General features: G+C 43.3%; 1 protein-coding gene across 2 annotated transcripts; it reads right to left on the bottom strand.

Annotated features, from left to right (window-relative positions):
• Window positions 1-570: 570 nt before the first annotated feature.
• NUTF2 (nuclear transport factor 2) lies at window positions 571-23,900 on the bottom strand. 2 transcript variants are annotated; one of them, XM_039558329.1, is made up of 5 exons: window positions 23,815-23,900; window positions 15,025-15,149; window positions 12,989-13,060; window positions 8,806-8,904; window positions 571-1,156 (listed from the first exon to the last, which is right to left on the bottom strand). In XM_039558329.1, exons 2-5 carry the CDS (start codon window positions 15,121-15,123, stop codon window positions 1,043-1,045), a joined length of 384 nt encoding a protein of 127 aa, XP_039414263.1. In that variant the 5' UTR covers window positions 15,124-15,149; window positions 23,815-23,900; the 3' UTR covers window positions 571-1,042. The 2 variants fall into 2 exon arrangements, with proteins under 2 accessions (XP_039414263.1, XP_039414264.1); XM_039558330.1 differs by lacking the exon at window positions 23,815-23,900 and adding an exon at window positions 23,534-23,598.
• Window positions 23,901-25,166: the final 1,266 nt, after the last annotated feature.

Genomic DNA, 25,166 nt, shown 5'->3' with positions numbered 1-25,166 from the left:
CGGAGCCGGGAGCGGGAGCCGCGGGCCGGGACGGAGAGCGCGGAGCGGGGCTGCCCCGCCGCCGCCACGCTGGGGACAGCCGCCCTGGGCGCAGCTCTGCACACACCAGCTCCCGCCAAACGAGAGGAGGCTGCACACACAGCACAGCGCAGAACCTGAGCAGAGCTTCAGGCACAAACTCCTGGAGAGCGGCACGGGACCGACCCTCTGTGTCTGCCGGTGACGACAACACAGGTGTCCCGTTTCGCTTAGAGGGCACGGAGACTGACTACAGACTACATCACTGTTGTCATCCTCCTGTAGTATGTGGGGAATTTGCATTGGTAAAATACAGCAGGTGAGAACTAAGCTGTCAATGGTTAAAAACTGAGCCAGAAGGCTCTGTTATGAAAACTGCTGAGAGGGAGAGGAAAAGGGATATGGAGGAGGGCGGACCTGCCCTGCACTCACTGGTAAAACTGTCAGGAATCGTTCAGTTCGAGGGCCAGCTCTGCAAGCATTTCCCCACGAGACAGACACAGTCTACCCACAGCAAGCACTATCACACACTCCACAGCCAACTCATAAAAATAATTTAAACTTTTAAGAAAATCTCTGTTTTATTGTGTAATGTAGCATTGAAACATCTGAACAAATCAGTAACTGGGCTGTACAGGCTGCTGTTCTTTCATTTCTTTGGGTTATAGAGTATCTTGTCAGTACATAAACAACAACCTTTTGCATTATAAATTCTTTCCGAGGCATGCTGGTACAACACAAATTTCTCTTATCAAATGCAGCTAAGTCTAATTTCCAAACATCATGCACAAGAAACTCATCTAGTGACAATGTAAACTCAGCAGAAGGGCAGGTCACAAGTCTTGCTTGCTCACGCTCTGCAGTGCTGCAGGTTTGTGTATGATATTTGGAATGTTCCATGAGTGTGAATAATACCAGTTAAGAGGAGAGGAGGAAAACAAAAAAAATTAAAAAAAAAAAAAAAAAAAAAAAAAAAAAAAAAAAAAAAAAGAAAAAAAAGCCCGGGTGCCTCGGGATGGGCAGCTCAGCCGAAGTTGTGCAATGCTAGCCTGAACATGTCATTGGTGCAAACCCAGGCATCATTGATGTTCTTTAATAGAAATATCTGGTGGAATCCCATGATAGGATCTTCATCAGCCTGCAGAAAGAGAGGGGGGGGGAAAGGTTTAAAACACTCTGTTTTTGAGAAATTTATTCCAAAACTCACGATAAGACAACTTAAAGCTAACATTAACAGTGACATCACATGCTGTAAGATGTGTAATACCCCAGGAGACACCAATACCACCAGAGGGTCTGTTCTGAGGGGCTTTGCAGACAAACACCCAGGGCCCAGTGACATGGAAATCCTGCAATGGCATCTGAAGTTGGGGTTTTTTGAAGACCTGCTGAAGTGTCACTCACCACACTGATGGAATGTGCCTGCCTCAGTGTTGAATCACAGATTCCTTGCCCAGGACTCAAGCTTAAAAGAAATGGTTCAATTTTTAGCTGCTGAACTTTGGGTTGATAGCAGATGGGGATTTCTGTAGAGGTTGGTATCAACACATTGGCTGGATGATCCAGGTAATGATCTGGGTGTTGAAAGCCTTGCCAGAGCAGGTGCAGCTGGCCAGCAACATAGTACTTCCCACTTCCACTGTCCAGCAACAGCTGGAAGGGAGCAGAGCATTCACTACAGATGTGACAGTGTGTTCTAAGCACAGGGAATGTCTGCAGCAGTGCCTCCACTCCTACCTCTGAAAATATGTCCGGGTTACTACAATATTACTACAAAAGTAGAAAATAGTATTAGAGGGAGACTAGTACTCCCACCTAATGTTTATTTATCCATCTTCTCAGAGACACTGTGCAGGAATTAAACCCTCAAAATAACAAATTATTCCCAAATCAATCAGCTGGAAATGACACAACAGGATTTAATCTGAACAGCACACAGGAGCAACTACAAAACAATCTTCTGACAGTGGCTGTAGTGTGTTCAATTCAGCATTTTTGGAGGATTTTAAGCTTTATTCTTTCAACACATGACTATTCAGCTTCAGAAAAGGGGGGGAATGTATAAAAAGAGCCTTGAAAAGCAGCAGCCAGAGCAGCTCATGAAAGAGGCTGTCAAAGCACTGAATGTTCATTGGCAATGCTCTGCTGTTCACTGAGAACAAGTGAAAAGTCTAAAGAGCAAAGCAGACTACAAAATAATCAAAAAAGGAAACTTTACTTTAAAAAGATAATATTAATGGACTGTGAAACAAGTCAGGTTTCAGGAGCAACTCGCAAAGGACATCACTTATATCACAGAACAGCAAGTCTGCCAGAGCGCTGGTGGCATCAAGTGCATGGAAAGAAAGCATTCAGATCCAAAAACCACTGCAAGGATTTCACAGTGACAACTGCCTAGGAAGTTAAGTGGTGCACATGAAGTGCAGTTTCACTAAGCATATGCTAATTCACAGAGGAAAACCAAAGTGGGCCCTAGACTGGCCTCTCAGGAAAGTGATACTGAAATAATGATAGATATTTATTTATTAAACCAGCTGAGAGCTCTAAAGCAATCAAGGCAAGCATAGGGTTAGCAGTTATTAGGGAAGAACAAAGAACCAAAACCCAGAAAATGCAAATGCATAAACAGGCAAACAACACCCACATATCAAATCCTGCATGCATTTCTTATAATTTAAAAAAATAAAATGCTGCAATAAAGTCATAAAATTACAAGAAAAATGATCCAGCTACAGGACAGTTTCCTACTGAAGACAGTCAATTGAGTACAACTCTTCAGCTTGCAAAAACATGAGAATGGGGAGAACAGGCAAGACAAGTTACTATAAAACCATGAAGAACAAAGTGAATGAGGAAACTACTACAGCCAGAAATTAAGAAGGCAACAAGTAAGGCCAGAAATATGAGCAAGTCAGTGTTCAATACATGACTGAATGAGAGAAAAATCCTCAAAGCAAGACAAGTGCCAGTAGTCACTGTCCAGCAGACGAACAGGGCAGCTTGTCCCTCAATATACACCTGCTTTGCATGAGGCAGAGGCTCCCTGGGAAGGAGCCCAGTGTGAGCACAAGCAATTATGCTGGGTCAGACCAGCCGTCCATCTCGTGCATTAGCACATATGACAGCAGTCATGGCAATTATTTCAAAGTATTATCCTTACTACATATGCCCAGAAGAGAGGCTCACATATCTGTGCTGTAGAGGTGGCCTGTGCACTGAAGCCCATGGGTTTGTGCCTTTCCCAGCTTCTCCCGGGTATCCAATGTAACCCATCCCAGGAGAGCCTCACTGCTTGGGAGTTGGCAGGTTCTCACCTCTCAGTTGCCCTCCTCCTTGCAGATCACTGAGGCATCTATTACAAGCTACATAAGTACTTTTCACACCAAATTTGAGCTTGTCATTACTGACATGACTATGCTTTAAAATATACATCTGGAAAAAAAATATCAGCACCAGACGAGCTTTAATGTAGGTCTCCTCGATTTCTGATAAGCCTAGGTAGGCTCTGATAAAAGCACTGCAGCTCTTGATGCTCTGGCTTAAGGAGAATTTCCTCCTTTCTTAAGCAGTTCAGGGCTGGACACATGAAGAAGGACTAAGAGGGAATTCTTCCCCCAAAACACTTGGTGTGGTACAGACACCAAATTCCCACAATGAAGTCACACATTATTGTTTTCTTTATTCCTTTCATGTTATCTCTTCATAGCATAGAGCAACAGTATACTTTAAAAACAAGGAAAATCCTAGACTATACCCAAGGTGAAGTAAATACTTTGTAGTCCATTCCCAAATTTTGACTATGTAATATTAGCACATAGCAAAGGCTCACAGTTCAGTGACTCAAGATGCCCCAGAAAACACAGACTAATCTATCCCATTTTAGGTTAGATCTTCATCACAGCTCAGATAACACCACTGAAACTCTCTATCCTTACTTTTCACTCCAAATTCAGGCATGAACCTCAGGATTTGCATTCCAGATGTGAGCCCAGGCTCTAAACACAAGGGGCTTTAGTCTTCCCATAAAACTTTCCTTTGTGCAGTTCAAATTCTTCCATGACATCATTGAATTAAAACAAAAATTAAAGAAGTCCCAGAATCAGACTAGAAGGATCCTCTGATTTCCAGGCTAGGCTTTTGCTCAGCATGAGCATAGACTACAGCAGCTCTGCATCACAGAACGGGCTGGGGTGGTCCACAGAGGGGACCTTTAGAGATCACCTAATCCAATCCTCCTGTCCCAGGCAGGGACATCTTTCACTGCATCAGCCACAGCTTTGTCTAGCAGAGTCTTCAAATTCTCATAGAACAGATGTTTCACAAGGTATCCAGGCACCACTTCCCAGGGTTTCAGTCTTCCATGAAAATCTTCCCTTGTGTCCCATCTGTACCTTCCAAGTTACGGTTTCCAACCACTGTCCCTTGTTACACTGTCTGGCACCACTGAGAAGAGTTTGCTTTCAGGTAGTTGGAAATACTCAATCACTTTTCACTTATATTTCCAGCAGATTGCCCTTCACCACCTTCTCTCCCAGCTCCACAAGCTCTCCATCACTCACAATCCTGGCAGCCTTCCGACCTTTCAGTTTTTCTACATCCCTTCTGACCTGGAGGCTCCAAAGGAAGTCCTAAGCTCACAGAGCAGTGAGCTATGTCAGAGTTTGAGATGCAAGACTGCTTTGCACTTCAGGTTTAGCTACACAACTTTCCTCCTCTTGCTTGGTCAGAGAGGGTTTTACTTCTTCACCAGCACCCGAAGCAGTAATTGATTGAACTGCAGGGTTGCAACAACCCTTACCTCAAAGGAAAGGCTAATTACTTGAGACTGCAGGTTCTTTCAGATGTTAAGCCTTTTTTAACTGGCTTTAAGTGCTTTTTAAACAATGCTTCAAGTGTTCAGCATGCATTACAAAAACATCCAGTGATTTTAATTGCAAATTTCCTTTTCCTTTTAAGACTAGGAAACACCGCATAACAATTAGTTATTCACAATTAATTCTGCATCGATCACTTCAGAAATCACACTCTGGGGAGAGCCACAGATCTGCTCTGAGAACACACAAGCCACAGCCATGCTTCTCAGCCGAGCTCAAGGGACAGAAGGGCAATAAGAGAGCACTCCTTACTCAACCAGGACAGCCAGGACTGGAAGACAGGTAAGGCACAGGGTTAAACGTTGTGGAGGGCTAGCCTGAAGACTTCGTTGGTGCACACCCAGGCACCTTGAAAATTTTTCAACAAAAAGGTTTGGTGGAAGCCTAGAACTTGGTCATCATCTGCCTGAGCATGACAGGAGAAATACATTACTAGGTGAAGCACACTGAAGATACTGGGTGACATTCTGGATGAACTCTGGCAAAGCAGGGTCACACCAAAAGGAATTCACTCCTAAAGACTTAAACTGATGCTTACTCTTCCTAGTTGAAGCAAGCAAGCAGCACTCAGACAATGAACAGCAATATTAGAATAAGTGGATGTGTATTTATTATACCTCTACAAAAGGATAACCCCACCCAAACATTAATACCTATCAGCATCCATTAAAGAGGATCTTTGAAAGCAATTACTGCACTGCTTTAGCCAGCGACTTAAATTCCTGCTAGTGACATTCACCTACTTAGATGCTCTGTTACTCTACAGCATCTTCTCAAAGAAGCTGTTGTGCCCAGGCCCCTCAGTGTAGGTGATTATTCTGTTGCAAAAGGGTTTTTTATTTATTTATTTATAGTTCATACTGGTATTAGCATGCTGGGCTGTGGACTGGAGCAGCACAGAGGCAGATACACATCCTGACCTTGTCATGGGCCAGTTATGATTTCAACTGACCCCAGTTAAAACCCCTCCCTCATGGGAGGCCAAGGGCTTAAAGCAACCCAAACCTGCAGATCTACTTGAGAATTAATACTCTGATAAAGGAAATAAGAGAGTTTGACAGTAGCAGTCCTTAGCTCCATTATTCCTTCAGAACTCTTCTTGTACAGTCAAGAAGAAAACTCAGGCTTTGTGATGATTTGGTAATAGTTCACCCCACAATATATGCAAGGGAAGTAGGAAGTTTTTCTCCTTTGGTTTATTTTTGCCCCTAATGATTTATATATCTATGGTTTAGGGAAGAAACATATGTATAATGGTTTAAGGCAGAAATACAAGATGTGCCTAGCTTCCTCAGAGTGAATGATGTTCTGAACTTTGGGACTAGCAATTCAAGCACTAATGCCTCAGAAGATCTGTTTAAATATCATGCCAAGAATGACAACTTAGAAAAGAGCATGTTACAGGTATTTTAGCACTATTATTTTCTTGGGTTACTCTATTAAAAGCATTATACATGGTCCTTCATTACATGAAGCAATTCAAGTTTTGAAAAACTGCAGAGGATTAAAATATGCATTAATTGTCCTGGGCTTTGAAGAATTTGTTTCGCAGTCCCATGAAAAGGATAATGGAATAGTAAGCAGGAAGAATGGCCTTCCCCTTCAAACCTTTCAAATTCTGCTACTGGTGGTCTTGGAAGCGCCCTTCCTTGTGCAAAATTCTCTTAGAGTTTTCCTTGAGACCAACATATGCAGGCTGAGCAGCCACACCACTAAGAAGGCAGCTTTAAATAACAGTGAGTATGCAGCTCCATGTTTGCCTGTTACAGTGTTCCCTGCTCCTGGAGCTACAAGTGAGCCACTTGTTAAAATGCACCATCTGCACCCAGCTATTCTCAGTTAGTGTATTGTACACAGAGCAGCACTGAGATGCAGTAAAATGCCTGTCAACATGTGTGAATTGGCACGAGAAAAAAGTATTCACTACATATGACAGCCAGGTTCATTCATGCCACAGACTGTTCCTGATACTGCATTTGTCCACCTCTATAAATATCACAACAAGGCAGAAGCATGAAGTTAAAGTTCTAAGTTGACTTCGACCTTCTGGACACTTGTTCTGTGAGAAGCAGCATTCCCAGGGATTAAGATGTAATTTTTAAAGCTAAGGTTTGAGACATATACATGTGAAGAGTGGAAAAACATTTCCTCATCTACTAAAAATTCACAAGCAAGTTGGATTTGATCATGACAGTAGGCATACTTTAATCCAGTATGTTCTCTCCAAATACCTGGATGCTCTAACACATGATCCCCAAATTATACTGAGTTATTTCAGCAAGCTGAAATTATTCAGAGGTTAAAAACAATACAACAGAAAATACTACTCCAAGTCATGGTATTTACGGAAAGTTCCCAGATTGCATTTACAATCCCTCCATATTAATGGATGAGAAAACCCAGTATCTTTACAGAATCTTTTAGAATTTGGTATCTTGCCACAGGATCCAACACAATCACCGTTGCAAGCTGTGATCTGCTTGATAATTATGCAATAACCTTAAAAATATGACTGTGCAAAACTAGGTGCAGATGTGACTGGCCAAAGACATTGAGTCAAAAGGTCTTGATCACATCAGAGTTTTGTGCACACCCAAGAGCAAGGCTGAGGAGATCAGCATGTTTGTCCTGCAATTCAGTGCTTTCCATGGTCACATGTGGCTGCTTTTCCACAGAGTGTGTGCAGGTGGGACTGAGCAACAAGAAAGCTGGAATCCAACTTGCAGCTGGGAAGCAGGAGCAACTTTAATGAGAGCCAAAGCTGCCTGTGTTAGGTTCGGCAGTGGATGCACTGCTCTTCTCAGCTGCCCAGCCCAAAACGAAGAGAACAGCTTAGCAAGCAGATTCAAACATCCAGTCCTATGTTTGCTTAGTAAACAGTACAGTGTCAGTGGAAGTTTGAATGCTTTGGTACTGGAGGTGCCGTTGAGTTAGCAGGAAAAGGAAATCTAACAGCTATTTTAAAACAAACTGGGTGCAGATAACTCTAAAGACTGGATGGCATTAGAGGCCTGACTTCACAGCATAGCTGGACCAAACGAACTCTGATAACTTCAACTACTGCTATGTAATTTCACATTTTTTAAACTAACACCCCCCACTGTGAGCAAGTTCTGCCTGCAGCTGACTTTCACAGAGTATTTTTTGCAGATTCCAGGACAATTCATTCATAAGCAGCTTCATTAATTTACAAGTCTGTGGCCCTGGTATACTGGCAGACTGGGTAAGTTTACACAGTGCAATAGTATCAGTCACATAGCAATATAGTCATACTAAGCCTGAAAAATAATCTGATTCTTCACAAGAAGCAGCTGTTTCAACAGTAAGTGTTTGATCTCAGAGGCAACACTCCCATTGCTGAATCGGTTTTGATTACAGAGGTACTGGACCATACTGACACCAGGATTGTATTCTTGTGTCCTGTGACAGTAAATAAAAAGTATGGACGCACTGAAGGGTGGTCAGTTAGCAAAATGAAGTCTGCTAAATCAGAGCTCAATGCAAACAGGACATCAAGGTGCATGTTAAACTAGATGTGCTTAAATTGTCCAAGAACACTGTGATGATGCTTTTAAATGCAACAGAGGACACCAAAACCTTACTGCATCAGGGAAAGGGAAATACTGATGCCTTTAGAACCCACATGGTATTTGTCTGCACAAATAAATCCATGATACTTTGCTTGGCAGAACACAACTGTCAAATTACAGGTGGCTTACCTAGAACTAGGTGTCTGAAAGAAGGAGCATTTCTTGACAGTCTTGAATGGCAGAGGAACAATATCCCAATGCAAACTTACCCCTTTTCCTTCCCCACCCATGAGAGCATTTTAATGTATTCAGAAATCAGATGATTTAGAATCCTACAAAAATCTAAGACAAACACTCATTAACCTGTAATGGAAAGAGTTTACCTTAAGCTGTCCCACTACCATACTGAGTATACAGCTATCAGGTGTAGGTTGGTGGTCTTGTGCTGTGATGCTGTGTTGTATCTTTTGGAAAGGGAGGCTCTGCAATGAAAAGAAATCAAAATAAGAAAGTATACAGCAATTGAATTATTTAACTTACAAAACAAAGATTGAGCAAATCCAACATTATGAAGTGTTAGACTATTGTGGCAGTACTGCACAGAAAACTGTTGCAAATGAGGGCACTACTCATTTGGGGGGTCAATTGTAAGTTTTTTTCAAGCACCAAGAGAGGAAATAACATTGCCTTACACAGTGAATGGTACCTTTTCCTACTCTAATTGCACTGCCTGAAGAGCTTCAGATCATCTGTAAGCTCAAAGTTCTTATGATGAAGGAACAAACCTCTGCTCTGAACTATGTTAAAGGATTTTATCATCTAATACTTGAGGTTTACCAGACAACCCCGAATTTGCTTCTTTGTTAAAGTGGCTATGAATGGAAAGGAAAAGTGGATGAAGTATTCAAGACATGAAATCCACATATCCACTCTTCCCCTTTTTAATTCCCTTGACACTCAGGTAGCCAACGTCAGTACGTCTGGAGGTACTTGTGCAAGGAACACACCTCGAGGAGCACCGGGCATTGGAGAGTAATTCCCGTCTTTCAATTTAGACCACATTCACATTCCAACATGGACAAGTCCAAGCAGTGAACGTGAAGTATCTGGGGGATCTCAGAGCCCTTCACACAAATGCAATTTTGGGACTGTTTCCCCAAAAGCTGCATTACTGCTAGGTGCTTTAGTGGCAGTTCAGCATGGATGGAGTTCTGGGTGACCATGTGGCAGATACTCAAAGTCCAGGAACTGCACAGCATGGCAGCACGGGGCCATTCAAACCTCACGTGGCACTTGGATGCCTTTGCTGCATTTCCCTGATTTGGAAACAGGTTGAAACAGAGCCAAATGCATACTTTGACAAGTTCTGCACTTCCCTCTACTGGAACAGGCCTCAAAGACTTCCTAGAAGGCCTAGGTAGAGACACAAGTCCTGCTGTAACGAATATGAAGTGCAGTCTTGGCTCTACAAGCCTAAGGCTCCAGGAAGAATTCCAGGAAGCTAAATCCTTGGATAACAGAGAACACAGAAACTGTGGAAGGATCAGGACCTGAGGAAGCATATGAAGTGTAGGGAGCAGCCCTCTAATTAGAGGGATACTATTCAAGAACACCCTTTAATAAAGCCTGCGGTGTTTCCTCTTGGCTGGGAATACAGTCCCAACCAACTTGGAAGTGCAAAATGGACTGACAGCTTTGTAGTATGGACAGACATAGTAACAACACAAAACCAGAGCCTTCTTCTCTGAACAACCAGCAGACTGTTTTCCAGGGTCACCATTCCAAACTTGAATGTGCAGAATATCCACACAACTTGCACAAGCACAGGCTGGGAAGTTACTTTGACAAAAGGGTACTCCAAAGCCCAGCCCCACCTCTGTACAAGAGCTTCTTGTTGAACAAGCCCCACAAAAAGATTCTTTTAAAAAGGCAGAGGGATGAAGGGGAATGAATGCAATTGTGTTCAGGGAGGAAGGAAAGGCTTTGGAATCAAGAGCTCTGCAAAATGGTGACAAGGAACCAAAGACAAGGCTGGGTAAGACAGTGGCTGTTTCAAGTACCTGATTCCACAGGACAAGAGGAAATGGCCTCAAGCTGTATCAGAGGAGGTTCAAGTTGGATATCAGGAAGAATTTCTTCACTGAAAAGGTGGTTAAGCATTGGAATGGGCTGCCCAGGGAAGTGGCGGAGTCACCATCCCTGGAAGTGTTCAAGAAACAACTGGACATGGCACTCAGTGCTATGGTTTAGTTAACAAGGTGGTGTTCAGTGAAAGGTTGGACTCGATCTTGGCACATATTTTCCAACTTTAAAGGTTCTATGATTGTCCTTTTCAGAGGAAAGGACCCCAAATGGCTGGCCAGCCTAGTGAGCTACTCATGTGATGCATTGGGAGAAAACCCACTGGAAAGAGCAGGAGTGTAGCTGACAGGAAAGACCACTGATTTTTAGGACAGGCAGAGGCCACTGCAAAAGGATGGCTGCTTATAGACATCCATCTGTACTGGAGCGAATGATTTTGTGGTATGAAAAATACAATAAAAGTGTCTAAAAAGCATGGAACTACACAACGACCAGGGCTTTTACCATCCTCTGACATTAGAAATTGGCTGGTCTTTCACTATAAAAAGTATGGAATCCTCCTTGAAGTCAGGTAAGAGAAATCAGGCAAGAATAAAGTTAAGTAGCATAAACTCGCTGCTGGCAGCAAGAATACCTGTCTCAGCTTCCGCCTTGCTCCACTACATTCATAGAACTATGTAATTATTATCTCAAATGCTCAATGTAAATCAGGCTGCCCCTAATTAGCACAGGCACTCTATGTGAAACAAGTCCAGCACCAATTAGGACAGAAGAAACAAGTGTCAACTCCCACGCTGTAACAAGACACAGATGTGTCAGTTCTGCAGAGCAATGCCCATACAACCTTGCCCTGCTATATGAGCAGACTGAAAAGGTGCCATACCATTGCTGTCACACAGCAAAGAATTTGATCTATAAGAAAATGCCACCTCTTTGTGCTTACATCAATTCACCATCCAGGCACTGAAGGACACAAGACCGCAGAAGTGCAAAAGAATTTCAGTGCCAAACTTTCAGGGATGTGCTGAACTGACTAAGCAGCTCCAGAAGCAGAGTAGGTGAGCACATGAAGCTGACACAGCAAAGGGAGCCCAGGCAGCTCAGTGCTGACAGAGGAATGCTGAACGACATTAGAGTCACTGTAAGCTGATACAGCTCATAACGAGCCACGGCAGTGGAAGGGCACAGAGTAACTTCAGTGCATTTCCTCCTTACTTTAAGCAGATGGATACAAGCCAGAAAAAGTTTCCCTAAAGCAGAGTAGTGTGTCTTCACTCACCAATTATGACTGCAGCAGGCACATAAATCCAGAAAGTCCACCTTGCAGCAGAGACAGGGAAGGTAAAGATGAGCTATGTCACAGTGAGAAAGGGGCTGGATTTGCACTGGGCTGAATCCAAGGCAGCAATCAGACACTGTGGCCAAGCAGACGCTTGGCTGGTTGGGTATCTAAATGGCTGCTAGCCCAAAAGTCTAAAGAGCACTGAGTACACAAACAAGCTACCCTGGAGCTTTGCTATCTCCTCACCTACAAGCAGCAGTTGCTGCTCTTTCTGAGATGTGCAGCCTTCTCAAAGGCAACACAGGTACCTAAAGCACAGACCTGAGGGTGAACCTGTCTTCACAGTTAAAGATGCCTTAGGTGAAAGAAGTAATTCCAAAACACAGGAGCAGTAGCTGTGCAATAAGACAAGTGTCAAGTTGCAATTATTTTTCTTCTCAATGTGTAATAAAAATGTCTGAAATACCACACTCAGAGCAGACTGTCTGGTGACCTAAAAGTGTGTCCTCTGCATATCTTGCAAGAGAAACAAACTTTCTAGTCTCATGACAGCATGCAAGTACCCCCAGTTTTATAACAGAAGCATGGATTTACTCAAGAAGATAAAAATTCTCTTAAGTTTAACTAAACGAACATGGAATTCTGGTGTCCTCTCACTTGCTGAAGAGAGACACGTTTCAAAGTCCTGAACCATACCTGCTCATATCTGAACTGCTGACAAATCTGCATTGAGGATAAGTCAGCTTCTCCACTACAGAACTTATTTGCAGTTTACGTATCACAAAATAAGTTGTTCCTTGCTGTAATGTGTCTAGCCTTTCTCACAGACAGATCCAAATAACAGGTTTGCTATTGCTTCTTCCTTGGCATGCCTTAAAAGAGCAAAGACGCCTTTCACTCCTCTAGATCAGAGGCAGCTTATGCATTAGACCTTTTAAAAAAATAAATCAATAATGTCAAATACAATTGCAGTCACAAAATAACCTTGCAAACTATGGAGTCAATTAACATTTCACCATTAGAGCCATCAGTGGAATAACCCACTACACAGCAGTAAATCATAACATTTCTTGAAGACCCAAGTTGGAAGCACAAGTTCAAGATTTTTGAACTGCTTAAGTCTAACTCAAATTTTCAGAAGCAATTATCTTCTAGTCTTCATAACTGTTTCCCAAAACATTCAGTAAGGATTACAGACTTACAGTGAGTTTTTCAACGATGGCTGCTTTGCCCTGGAACTGCTGTCCTTCCCACGTAAGGCATGATGCATCAATCTGGGGGAAAAAGAAAAAAAAAGTCATCAACCTGCTTAGGTAACCCTTAAGCAATCCTGATAGGAGATTTTGTTTATTTCACATAAGTCCTTAGAATCCGGTTATTTGAAAACTACCTCAATGCGAGACAGAAAGAAAGCAGCAAAATCAATTGCCAAAGTTTGGAACAATCAACTAAAAATTAAGTAGGCTACATTTCATTATCATAAGTCTACCAGCAAAAAGAGTTCCTGCCTTTGGATTAAAGTCAGCTTTCAGAAGAAAATCTAAAGGATCAAAAGAAAAAAAATCCTAGGGACACAAAGTCAAGCATGTGGAGAGAGAAAAATATATGAAGAAAACTGACAACAGGGGTTGCACCACCAGGGTAGTGTTCCAACTCACCAAACTAAAGCAATTCAAAAGTGACTGGCCAGACCCCTACCTGGAACAGGTGACAAAAGTCTTGACTGACTTGGATTACACCACTAAAGATAAACCGTATCTTGTGGTGGAAGCAGTGATACAGGAATACACACCAAATCCAAGAGCTCCCTGCTGCATTCCTGCATGCTATAAAATTTGTTTGCTTCCACAGGGTCTCTGAAGGGAAAAAGCTTATCATTACAAGCCCATTTCTGCAAAATCTCCCCAAATTTACACAAATTGTGACCTTGGTGCATTTCAGCCACACAAAACAGGGTCCCATTCTCCACAGTTTAGGAACTCCACAAAACAACACACATCAGTGACCTGCATAATAGTTCTCCCAACTACATGTGCACAGGACTCTTCATGGAATGATGGAAGGCAGAAAGACCCTAAGGGTGAAAAAAAGCCAGGAGTTCATTGTGTGGAAGGCCCTACATCCAGGAATTTAAATTAGTTTGTACTCACCACCATTTTGAGGATTTGATGTATTTTGGTAATAAATTGACAAACTGCCTAGAGACTTCATATTTAGAGCTGGGGTTAGAACACAAATTGCTTGGTTTTCTTCCTCTCTAGGCTCTGTACACAGCTTCTTGGGCAAAGTAAAGCAACAATCTAGCAGGTAGCAAGTACACAACAATCCCAAGAGCAAATGGTATCAGTGCTGCTGGATATTGCTGAGGTATAAGGAGGGGTGTCAGAGGGTGCTGAACCATTTCAATCCTCAAGAGCTTGCTGAAGCTTCACGCAGCTCATCCAGCAGATGAAAAACTGGTCAGGAAAACAGGATATGCTGCTAGAAGACTTGTCAGCCTTGAACGTCTTGCTGCAAACTCCTCAGCCACCCAGCAGCATTCCTCACCATCAGCAATCAGCTCCACGCACAGAGCACTTTGCATGCTCTGGAGGAATCTTCTCCCAAAACTAAAAGCTGATGTTCCTTGGGTTTGTTAATTACGGTTTTTAATTCTGGTATCCAAGTCTACTTCACCCCAAATAAGAAGAAGAAAAAAAAAAACCTAATGTTTGAGGAAATTTAAACTAAATTTACATTCATTTAACATGTTATTCTACATGTTTAAACTGGATTTAAAACTGTAAATCTATTTTAATGTTCAGAGGATTGATATAGCATGAGGTAAAAGAAACACCTGCAAGAACTGATAAACACAGGGTAGGACTTAAATTATATCCCACTTCAAGAGGGATCCAAGCAAATCCATGCCTGTAAATTAATGGCAAACTAAAACTAGAATGTTTGCTTTTACAGAGCACTTCATCACAGGATTATCATCAAACCCCTCCAATACAAACCACTGTCTACACCTAAACAGGGCTTTTGTGAGTCTGACTGCCTAAAAGGCAAACAAAGCTCAAAACAGAAGTGAAACATAAAAGAAAAGCAATAAATAAAAGCGAGTGTGATTGCACTGACTGATATTCCAGAGTCAGGATAAAGCCCACAATCCCACCCTGTGTATTCCCACACATCAGAACAGGGAATCCCAGACAGATAATGGGACAGCCTTAGCTCCCTTTTTGTAGATACTTACATATATTGCTCCTAACTGAGTCCTGTCTGCATCAAAAAGCTGGTAGTAATGTTGTACAAAGCTGGATCCTATCTGCTCCCAGATAGGCTTGTCTCCCATTCTGAATCCTCACCCAGAGCCAGTGACTATAAAACAAACAAACAACAAAATCATCAGAAAGATCACAGGAATAAACATAACACTTGGCTTGAGTATTAGCACCAAGAAACACATCCTCTCAGCTGGCCTGAATTTTTCTTTGAGATAAGTAGGACAAAACTCACCTCTGTATCCTAGACTTGTAAATAAACGTCTTGGATATTGAATGGTTTAGTTTCTAATTATAGATTCGGTTTGTAGTGCTATTTCAGTGTGAGGTCACATCTCATGTACAAAAGTGGAGAATGAGAACAAAACCGAGTGTTACCACCTTATCTTCACATACTTCAGAAGTTACACCATCTGAACAAGCTGGCAAGTGCTTGCTGTTTCAACTTGATCTCATTTACTGTAAACAAATGACCTGTTAATATGGATTGTCTGCAAGTGGCTTACACCAACTGATTCATGTATTTAGCTCCTCAGGTATTTCACCATCCACAGGCCATTCTATGAGTGTCCTGCCAATGGCCCATAACGAGAATTAATTCACTAGCTTGTTGTTTAACACAAGCTTACTGCCCATCCTCTTCTATCCTGTCACTGAGGCTGAAGTAGACTCGATGTTTATCTTTCAGCCTGTAATAACTTCAAGATACAAACCATGATTTTTCATAGTGGTGAGAATCTGCAGTTCCTAGTGAAGGTGCTGGAAGCTCAGAGGCATCCCACACTTCTGAACACAAGTCCTTCTATTCCAGAGGGATTAAGCATAGAGCATGCACAGCAGTGCGGACAGGCCCAAACTCTCATGCACCATCGGTACAGCTGATGGCTTTATCACAACATTACATTTTTCAAGAAAGCAAATTCATTTTTATTTATCCTGATCTCTCTCTGAAAGTCTGAAGAATTGTGCTAAAATTCAAAACACACAAATACTGCACTCAAACCCCACTACGTGATATTTTAAGATCTGAGTTCACTTCAAGCAAGCTATACTTGCTTAACATCAAGAGGTCAGCCACTAGTCCCTCTTTGCAATCCCTGTCCAGGAACCTTGGAGTTACAGGTTTAAATTGCACTGCAAACCTGGAAAGGTATGAAATTCTGTTTTAGGATACAGGACATAATAGTTATTTTGGCTTCCTTTAGCTGTCAATTACTTACACACCTGTATAAGATTTGACAAATTCCTAAGAGAAACAAAACACACATTCCCAAGATCTCCACAGAGGGTACTCCCAGGCCCAGCTTTCTGTTCATAGTTGGACAAGAAAGCTCCTTTCATATTTTAGGCCTTTGGCAGTCGGAGCTTTACTCACACAAATGGGAACTGAAATGGGTTCAGACTTTAGGTTGGAAGTTTTAAGGTCACACAAATTTGGCCATACTTACAGAAGAGCAAATCTCTTTTATTAGATCAATGGGCTAACAGCAGGTAGCATCTGTGTTGTCAGGGTGGTAAATTCAACTACCAAGAACAACTGCTATCACATTTTTAAACATCGTTATTTCACCATCAGACACCTAGGCAGTATAGTCAACATCAAACTCACCAAGCCTGCACACTAACATAAAAATTCAAAGTCTTGTTGCCACACAGCTGTTGTTTCAACTGCTCCAAAGAGATCTACAATCTGGTGTTAGTCACCATCATGAGCACTCCACTGATACTTGCAGTACATACCTCAGTCTGGAGGAGTTTACCCAGTGTGGCCACTCCTCTGGGAAAGCATATCACAAATTACAAAAACACCCAAGTACAACAGATTTAAAAAAAAACCCCATAAGCAACCCCACACTCACATCCCGAACAACTTAAACCTAGTTCTTTACAAGTGAAAAGGTGGTATTGATTGCACATCCATAACTGATCAACTGCAGGTTAGGCTGGTATGCAGCCAGAAATCAAAGAACTTCAGCTTGTATTAGGAGATTTTATTTTGAAGAAAAATCATCCTAAAACCATGGCACCAACTCCCTGGAAACTCTACTGAGTGGTGATGTCCACCCTGCTGAGAGGTAGGGCTCATGTCATATTTGGCAAATCAGAAGCAGTAGGACTTAAGTTTGATGCCTGCAGTTTCCATTCCAGACCTGTGGGTACCTACCTAGAAGTGTGTAGTTTGGGATGGCTGCAGTGGAGCCAACAACCAGCACAGGGGAAAATCATGTTGATTCACTTTCTATGGATCATCGCTGCTTCAACTTCAACATATGAAGTCACATCACTGTCAGATATTCCTAAACATTCAAGGGCAAATCTAGTTGACACTATTGATGCTCAGCAGTCACACATCTAACACTGAACTGAAGTCAAGGACAACAAAATAACCACCAGCTTATTCTCTTGAAGCTAAAGCAAGTTAGCTATTGCCATATTAAACTTCCCCCCCCACAAGATGTGCATTCACCCTTAACAGCTCACTGTACCATCATACAAACCCAAGATCAAGCTGTGCACCAACACTGCACCTCATTTAGTCCCTCAAGGCACAACAGCCTCACTCAAGATCACCAGATGCTTCTGTTCAATCCTGAAACTGTGAGAAAGCCTTAGAGACTGCAAGGAATAAAGGAATTCTTATTTTAAATATGGAAAGTAGAATTATGGGTTTTAGATCTAAAAATTAGTATGTTAGCTTGCTATTTCCTCCTAAAAAAAGAAGGGTACTTGTATTTTGATCAGTAAAATACTATTAAATAAGTAAAATAAATAAAAATGAACATAAATTTGACCAGGTATAACATTGATTTTGTCAGAAATGAGAACAAGCTAAAAAAAAATGCAGCTGAAATTAATGACCCTTGACTAATTCTTTTTGTTTGTTACAACCTTACTCTCTTTCCTGTACCATTCGTATGTTGTTTTGCTGAACACTCACTCTTCCTGGAAAGGTTTATTTTCCTTTTCTGATTTGTCACCTTTTCCTCCATGCTGTCTTGTGTTTTCTGCCTGTCATTACGGATGTAAGAAGCTTAGATGTACCTAAAGAAAGAACAAGATGGGAATGATCTGTGTCATCAAGCCTAGTCCCTTTCAGTGAGACACAACCCATGTAAGACTGTGTTGATACATGTATCAGTACAGTATTTTAATGAGATAAATATAACATAAAAGGCTTTTAAGATCTACTGCAGACCTGTGAGGATAGCACAGGTTCTGATGTTGTCAAACACTAGGGCAACACAGAGGTGCTTCAGACCCATCCAGCCAAATCCATCCACACTTCACTCACATCTGTCCATGGTTACAGAAACACGGACTAATATAAAGCCAGCTAAAAGAAGTTTCAATAAGCTAGAAAGCTCCTAAGATGTGGCACACCTGTCCTTTTAAAGGCACCTGCTGAAAGTTACTACTGTGTAAGTGCATTACTGGATATTCCACCTTAATTCCCCACGGAAAAGGAGATAATTTCCTTAAGCTAATGAATTTCCTTGCCTTTGTCACTTCAAACCAAACCTACCTCCTCACATCCACTTAAGAACACCACAGTCCATTTGATGAACAGCTTCTTCACAAAAGCACAGCAGCAAAGCTGAGCTGCCAGCACACAGTGTAATACTTAATTCACATTATTCACTCTATTTCTTGCAATCTGCTTGCACTAGAGAATTTATCCCCACCCCAAATACCACCCAGCAGTCAGTGCTGAAGTGGAAACCCAATACAGCGCACAAAAGCTGCAGCTCCCAGCAACTCTGTCTTTAACAGGTATATGCCAACACTGCTGAACCAAAGTGCTTCTCCTCAGGGGCCTTTTGCAGTGACATCAAAATCGAATTTTCCAATACCTCTGTCAGACTGTAAGCTCACACATCAAGAGTAAATTCCACCCCTCTACACATCTCTCACCACAATCCCTACACATCTCATCCTACAAGGTACCAGGGCATCCCGGTGTTTGCTTTGCATCCATCTGCTTTGGCACGTGGCAGACTGCACCAAGAGCAGGATAAGCTCAAAGACCCAGCAAGCAGTAGCACCAACGAGGAAGCTGCACCTATAAGACAGAGAAGATCTAGAAGAGAACAGAGCCTCCACACGGGCCGCGAGTGATCTTGAGTGGTCTGGCCTCAGGCAGATTTTTTTATCCACAAAATCTAAAAATACAGAATCTTTTCTATTGCTTGTCCCAGCTTTGGTGCTTCTGTCTACACACACTCCTCTTCCATCCCTGCCTTAGCTCTGGATGTGAGAGATTAGCACGAGCACACCAACACTGCCCATAACTCCTAAGGGGAACACAGTCCTTAAGAAACTCATTTCTGCCACTGGTCTCGATGAAACCTCCTCCTACTGCTTCCTTCACAAGCTACAAAACACACGATACTCTGTCAGTTTGCTGCAGCACAAAGTCCATCTTTCTCCTCATGTGGCACCACCAGAGCTACTCAGAAGGGTAGCATGAGGAAAAGTCACTTATTTTACTTGGAAAAACAAGACTAATAAAGACATTGCCTTCTCTGAAATACATAAGCGCCAGTGACATCTGGAGCAGGTGGGCTACTGTCACAGCTCTGCAGTATAGAGAAAGAACAAAAAGTTGCTTCAGCCAGTAGTTACGCTTTACTACATTATCAGACCTGGACACATGCAAGCTTGCTGCTGTCAATCAAAAAAATTAAAGTCATTCTGAATTGGAGCATGGTAGGCCTGTAATTCTAAAAGAATACTACATTTTCATGGAAAAGTCAACAAAACCTAGCATGAGCAATAGTAAAATATAAATTACTAAGGAAAACAGGTGGTTTGCCAGGGATTGCCACATTTAAAAAGCAAGATGTATTCAAAGAATCAATAAACAACCATCATAGGCAAAGAAGGTCTGTAAAGTCTTTCTGGTCTGCAAAACACTAAATTAAAAAAAAATTTAAAAATTTTTTTTAAAAAAACCCCACTGAATTTAAAGAGGAAAAACCTCAAACCAATACATTCTAATGCTAGTGGAGAAAATTGCCTTCTATTATTCAGTTATGACTATACTTATTCCACAAGTAGTCTCAGCATAAGTAAACCACGCTCTCAAGATAGCAAAGACAGCCCAATGCACCACCAAAGTTAAACTCTCAAGATTGAATTCAAGCTTGTTTTCTGGAAGATCTAAGAACCAGTGCAACAAAATAGCACCAACACCACCCTCAAATCTGTGCTGCTGGTCCAGTGACACATGTGAATCCACAGCAAACATGGCTTGGCCCATCAGTTGCTGCACTGTTCACTACTGATTAACAGGAGAAAGTAAGGACAATGAAAGAGCTCTCAGCTTTTTCAGTTCCTCATACTCTTGCAATTTCTACCATGCAGGTATTTTAGATCACTCAGATTAGAGAGTCAGCAGTCTTTAGACTTGTAAGAAAAGTAAAGCAGCAAACAGTTTTAGACTATTTTTCCTTCAGTTGCTTTTCTTTTGCCACTAAAATTTCCAAAGACAGGAGCGCCTCCAGTGTGCACTTTCTAGGAACACAATGGAACCAGCATCACAGAACCAGATAATCTTCTTTCAAACAGGTCATCTATTCAACTCCACCAACAACCACTTGATAACAGATCATCCTCCTTTAGCAAAGGATACACTCCCAACAGAGAAACTATGCAAATTATCACAGAATAATGCAGGTTTGCAAGAGACCTCCTCCAGCTCAAAGCAGGAGGACAAACCTGTTCCACAGCCTGACTGCCCTCATACAGAGGGCAGCTGTCCTGTGTCCTGCCCAAATCCCATCTGTTCCAATTATGCCCCTTGTGTCCTGCCCTGGCACGAGGTACCCTGAGAAAAGCCCGGCTCCATTCTCCTGATAATGGCCTGACACAGACTGAGGCTGTGATTAAGCCCTGCTCAAGCCTCCCTAGACTAAACAAGCCCAGACCATGCAGAATGCACAGTAACACAGGGATGAAGAAATACTGGAGCTTACTGCGGGACATCATGCCTCATCAGCCATTTATCTTCAACACACTGCGACTCTGTCTGGTAAATGCCAATTCAGTGGTCAATCTTTCTCCCTTTGAAAAGCTATAAAATTTCCAGTTGAGGAACAAATTTCTGCATTCAGAGACTGAAGATGTGTTTCCCTGACACATTTCCACAATCATCTCCACAGCAGCTGACTGATCCACAGAGGAGAACCCTCTGCAAACTACAGCTCAAGGCCAATCAGAAACCATTGACTTCAGAGACCTCCACCAAGTAATTGTCATGGACTGCTCTGTACAAGAAATTACATTATTCTAAATATGCTTTTCGAGCTAAAAATAATTAAGTCTAGATATGCGAACAGTGAATGGATGGAAAGGGAGAAAGGGGAAGATGACAAGGTCCAGACTATTTCCTTCTGGGAAACACATTTACTTTCCCCTTCTTAGTCTTTTTATTCCTCTACTCCAACTTCATTGAAACAAATTAATGAGAGAATTATGCCAATCTGAAATACATTTTTTTTGTTAGAAATGTCAGCAAGTGTAAGGCCACTAGTACACAAAGCACCTGAGGAAGACTCTGGGAAAGCCTTCACTGTGCCTACAGCTTGATGCTCATCTCAACTGCAACCTGACAACCCAAGAGAGCCACACAGAGTCAGTCAGGATGATTTTCATATATACAGATATATATTACGTGTAACTGCAGAGGAGGACATAATGTTTTGTTGTTAAGCAAAAGCCACAGTGCTACACATCTGCCTTTTTTCCAGAGTATTCTTCATGCAAGCCAAAAACCAAATTTAAGTTTGCAAGGGCTGAAGCCACATTTCCTTTCCCCAAAAGGAGTGCAAGACTGCTCAGTTTAAAAAAAAACAGGGGAGGCACTGGGGAACTGGAGGGGGAACCACTACACCCTGTTTTTCTTTACCTTATAGACACAGTAACAAAACATTTAATGGCCATAGTTGCCACAATATCTACGAGTTTTAAAACAACATAAAGGAATTACACTTGCAATGTTACCAGCTATTAGTATATATTGCAATTCCTAAACTTACCATACTCTACACTTTCACTAACTAAATGACCCTTTTATTAACAGGAACAAAAGAAATCCCAGCAGAGAGAACTGCAGAAAGTTGTTACCATTTGCATTTTTCTAAAGACCTGAACAAACACAGATGTTTAGCAAATATATTTCAAATTATCTAACAAATAACTTGCAACCTTTTATACAAATAATAATTAGGAGCCCATTGGGAAAACAGTTAAATAGTCCAAAAGTGAGCCAAAATATCACCTCGCTTTAAATGAGATCAGGCATTTCACTATATACAGTAATTTTGCTACTTCTAGGTGGAGGTCTGTGAAATGCTTTTTTTTTTGTTGCTGATAAAAGAAAACTTAAAGTCACTACACACAAATACAGAAATCACTGCTTGAACATGACTTCTCAAGAAGGCAAAAGAGTATTAACTTGAGAAGGCAGCTGATTAATGAATCAGAATTAACTTTCAGGCAACATTTCTGCAACCAATTCCTACTCAAGCATTTACTTGGGCTTTTTTTTCCAGTTCGACTGCAATACAGTAAGACAGTACAGCTCTAAGACACATTTACACTGGAAATTATGGACTTCGAATGAGCTGAATTATTGTTTCAGCCTGCCTAAGACAGGAAGTTCAAACTGAATTGCAAGAACAGACTCTTGGGGATTTAAATGGCTTCAGAAAGCTATCTCGCATTAACTGAATGCGACACACACTCCTTGCTACTGCACACCTTTGCAGGTTTTGATTGTTTTCAAAGCTGAAAACTGACAACAGCCCGAGAGGGGAAGAAAAAATTCTCTCTTGCAGATCATACTGGAAAATGGCAACTCAAAATAAAAAACTACATGACTGCAGCAGATCACTGAGCACATGCACTTTGCTAGTTTGACTCCAAGGAAGCGTGAACCTTTCACGTTCAATGTGACAAAGCGATTCAACCATGTCAGGTAACTTCAGTCCTCTCACAACCTTCTGGCAAGACAGAAAACAGCAAGAACATTAAAAACACTCGAAGGAGAAGCATAACCGAGTACACCTTCTGCCCTGCACAAACCATCTCCTCTCAGCTCCCATTCACCCCCTTTACACTCCTCCCTGCGATACCGAGCCGTCGCAAAGCAACGCAGAAGCACCGATGGGCACCAGGCCGAGAAGCCTCGGTGCCTCTGAGGGTCGCGGCGGCAGCGCCGGGGCCCGCCGGGGTGGCTGGCGGAGACAGCACGCCCGGGGAGCGCCGGGGGCTGCCGGCGGGGCGAGGCTCGGCACAGTCCACAGCTCCCCGTAATCCCCCGGCCCCGCTGGAGGGATCTGCCCCCCGAGCCTGCGAGCCGAGCTCGCCCCGGCCGAGGCTCCTCGCTCCCCCGAGGGAGCTGGGCCGGGGCCGCCCACCCCTCTCAGCTCGCTCGCTCGCCCGCCCGCCCACCCACCCATACGCGGGGCCCGCCAGTACTGGGCACAGCCGGCGATGGCTCGGCTCCCTCCGCCGCCGCCCCTTCGGGACCGCGCTGCCGGCGCCTCAAAGACGGGGAAGGTCAGGGCGGCTCCGGCCGGCGACTCCCGCCCAACCTGGCCCGCGGCAGCCGGCAGCGCCCCGCGGCGGGGATAGGGCTGGGCCACGGGGCCACGGGGCCGCGGGGGGCGAGCGCGGGGTGTGGCGGCGCCGTGTGCCGGCCCGCGGGCGGTGCCGGTCCCAATCCCGCTGCCGCTCCCGGTCGCGCCCCCCGCACTCACCCGCGGCTCCCACTATGGCGGCGGCAGCGGCCCCGTGCGCGGCGCGAGCCCCCTCAGCCTCCCTCGCCCGCGCTCCGGCCCCGCCCCGCTCCGCCCGGCCCCGCGGCATGCCGGGACAGCGAGTCCCGCCGGCCGCCAACCGCGCACTGGGAAGGGCGAGTAGAACTACAACTCCCGACAAGTCCCGCGCCGCACCCCGCGGTGGCTCATTTGAATGAGGGAAGGGGCCCGCGCGCCGCTGGCCCCGCGGCGGCGCCCCGGAGCATTGTGGGATCGTGGGGGAGCGGAGCGGGGAGGGGTCCTTGGGGAGTAACGGGGACAGCGCTGTACCCCTTTGGGAGAGGATTGTATCCCTTTGGGATAGGGCTGTATTCCTTTGGGGGAGAGGTGTACCCCTTTGGGAAGGGACTGCACCCCTCTGGGACAGGGTTGTACCCTCTGGGACAGAGCAGGACCCGTGGCCCTGAGTGGGGACGTAGGTGGTCAGCCACAGCCAAAACTGCAGGTCCTGAAGTTAATTTTAGTTCCCCCCATAAAGGATTTACACTGACAATTTGTTAAAAAATTGCTTGGCTTGATTGCAGTGAAAAGTTATCAAAGAAGGTGTGGGGTGGTAGAAAAACGCCTTCAAATAAATACTTGTGAATAGGTAAATGGTCTAAAAGCATGGTTTGGGTCTCACTGGAGCCCTCCCATATTCCCTGGAGCAGCAGCAGAGAGGACTCATAAAGGTACAGGAGTTGGCAGGATTTTGGATTACATGGCTAAATGGGCTGTGGACAGAGTTACATTCCTAGATTTCTTGTGTAACTGGAAAGCTGAACTGGTAGGTGATCTTGTACTAACTACAATGCTGGCTATGGGCTACTTAGGGAACACATGACTTGTTTAGTGCTTGAGCTCTGCAGCTCAGGGATGCTGGGCAAGAATACATCATCTTAAATAAAATTATTAACCCTCTGGGCCAAAGGCTATCATATTATTACATAAAAACTTTTAAAAACCTAAAAAAAGCCCCCAACAAAACAACCAAAAAAACCCCAACCCCCCCCCCTCCAATTTCTAGAAATAGGTACAGAACCCAAAAAGGGAGTCACTATTAATCTCTAGAGGAATTGTTATGACCTTAAGGTTTTCCCTTAGAATCATAAAAGCAATTTAAAATAAACATTCTTCAAGTCCCCTTCTAGGGCTGACATTTGAAAATACACAGAAATGTGACAACCAAAAATAGTCAAAACTGGTAGAAGAAAAATATTGCAAGGGTACAGAAAGGTGCAGGGTTGAAAGAGAAGAAGAATGTTTGCACTGAGCAGCAGCACAGGGTTTTTTGTTATCATAATAAGGTGCCT

The sequence above is a fragment of the Corvus cornix genome, chromosome 11 (assembly GCF_000738735.6).
Source record: "Corvus cornix cornix isolate S_Up_H32 chromosome 11, ASM73873v5, whole genome shotgun sequence".
NCBI classification, from domain to species: domain Eukaryota; kingdom Metazoa; phylum Chordata; class Aves; order Passeriformes; family Corvidae; genus Corvus; species Corvus cornix.
The sequence above is the reverse complement of the archived record's forward strand: the minus strand, read 5'-3'. Positions and strand labels throughout refer to the sequence as shown.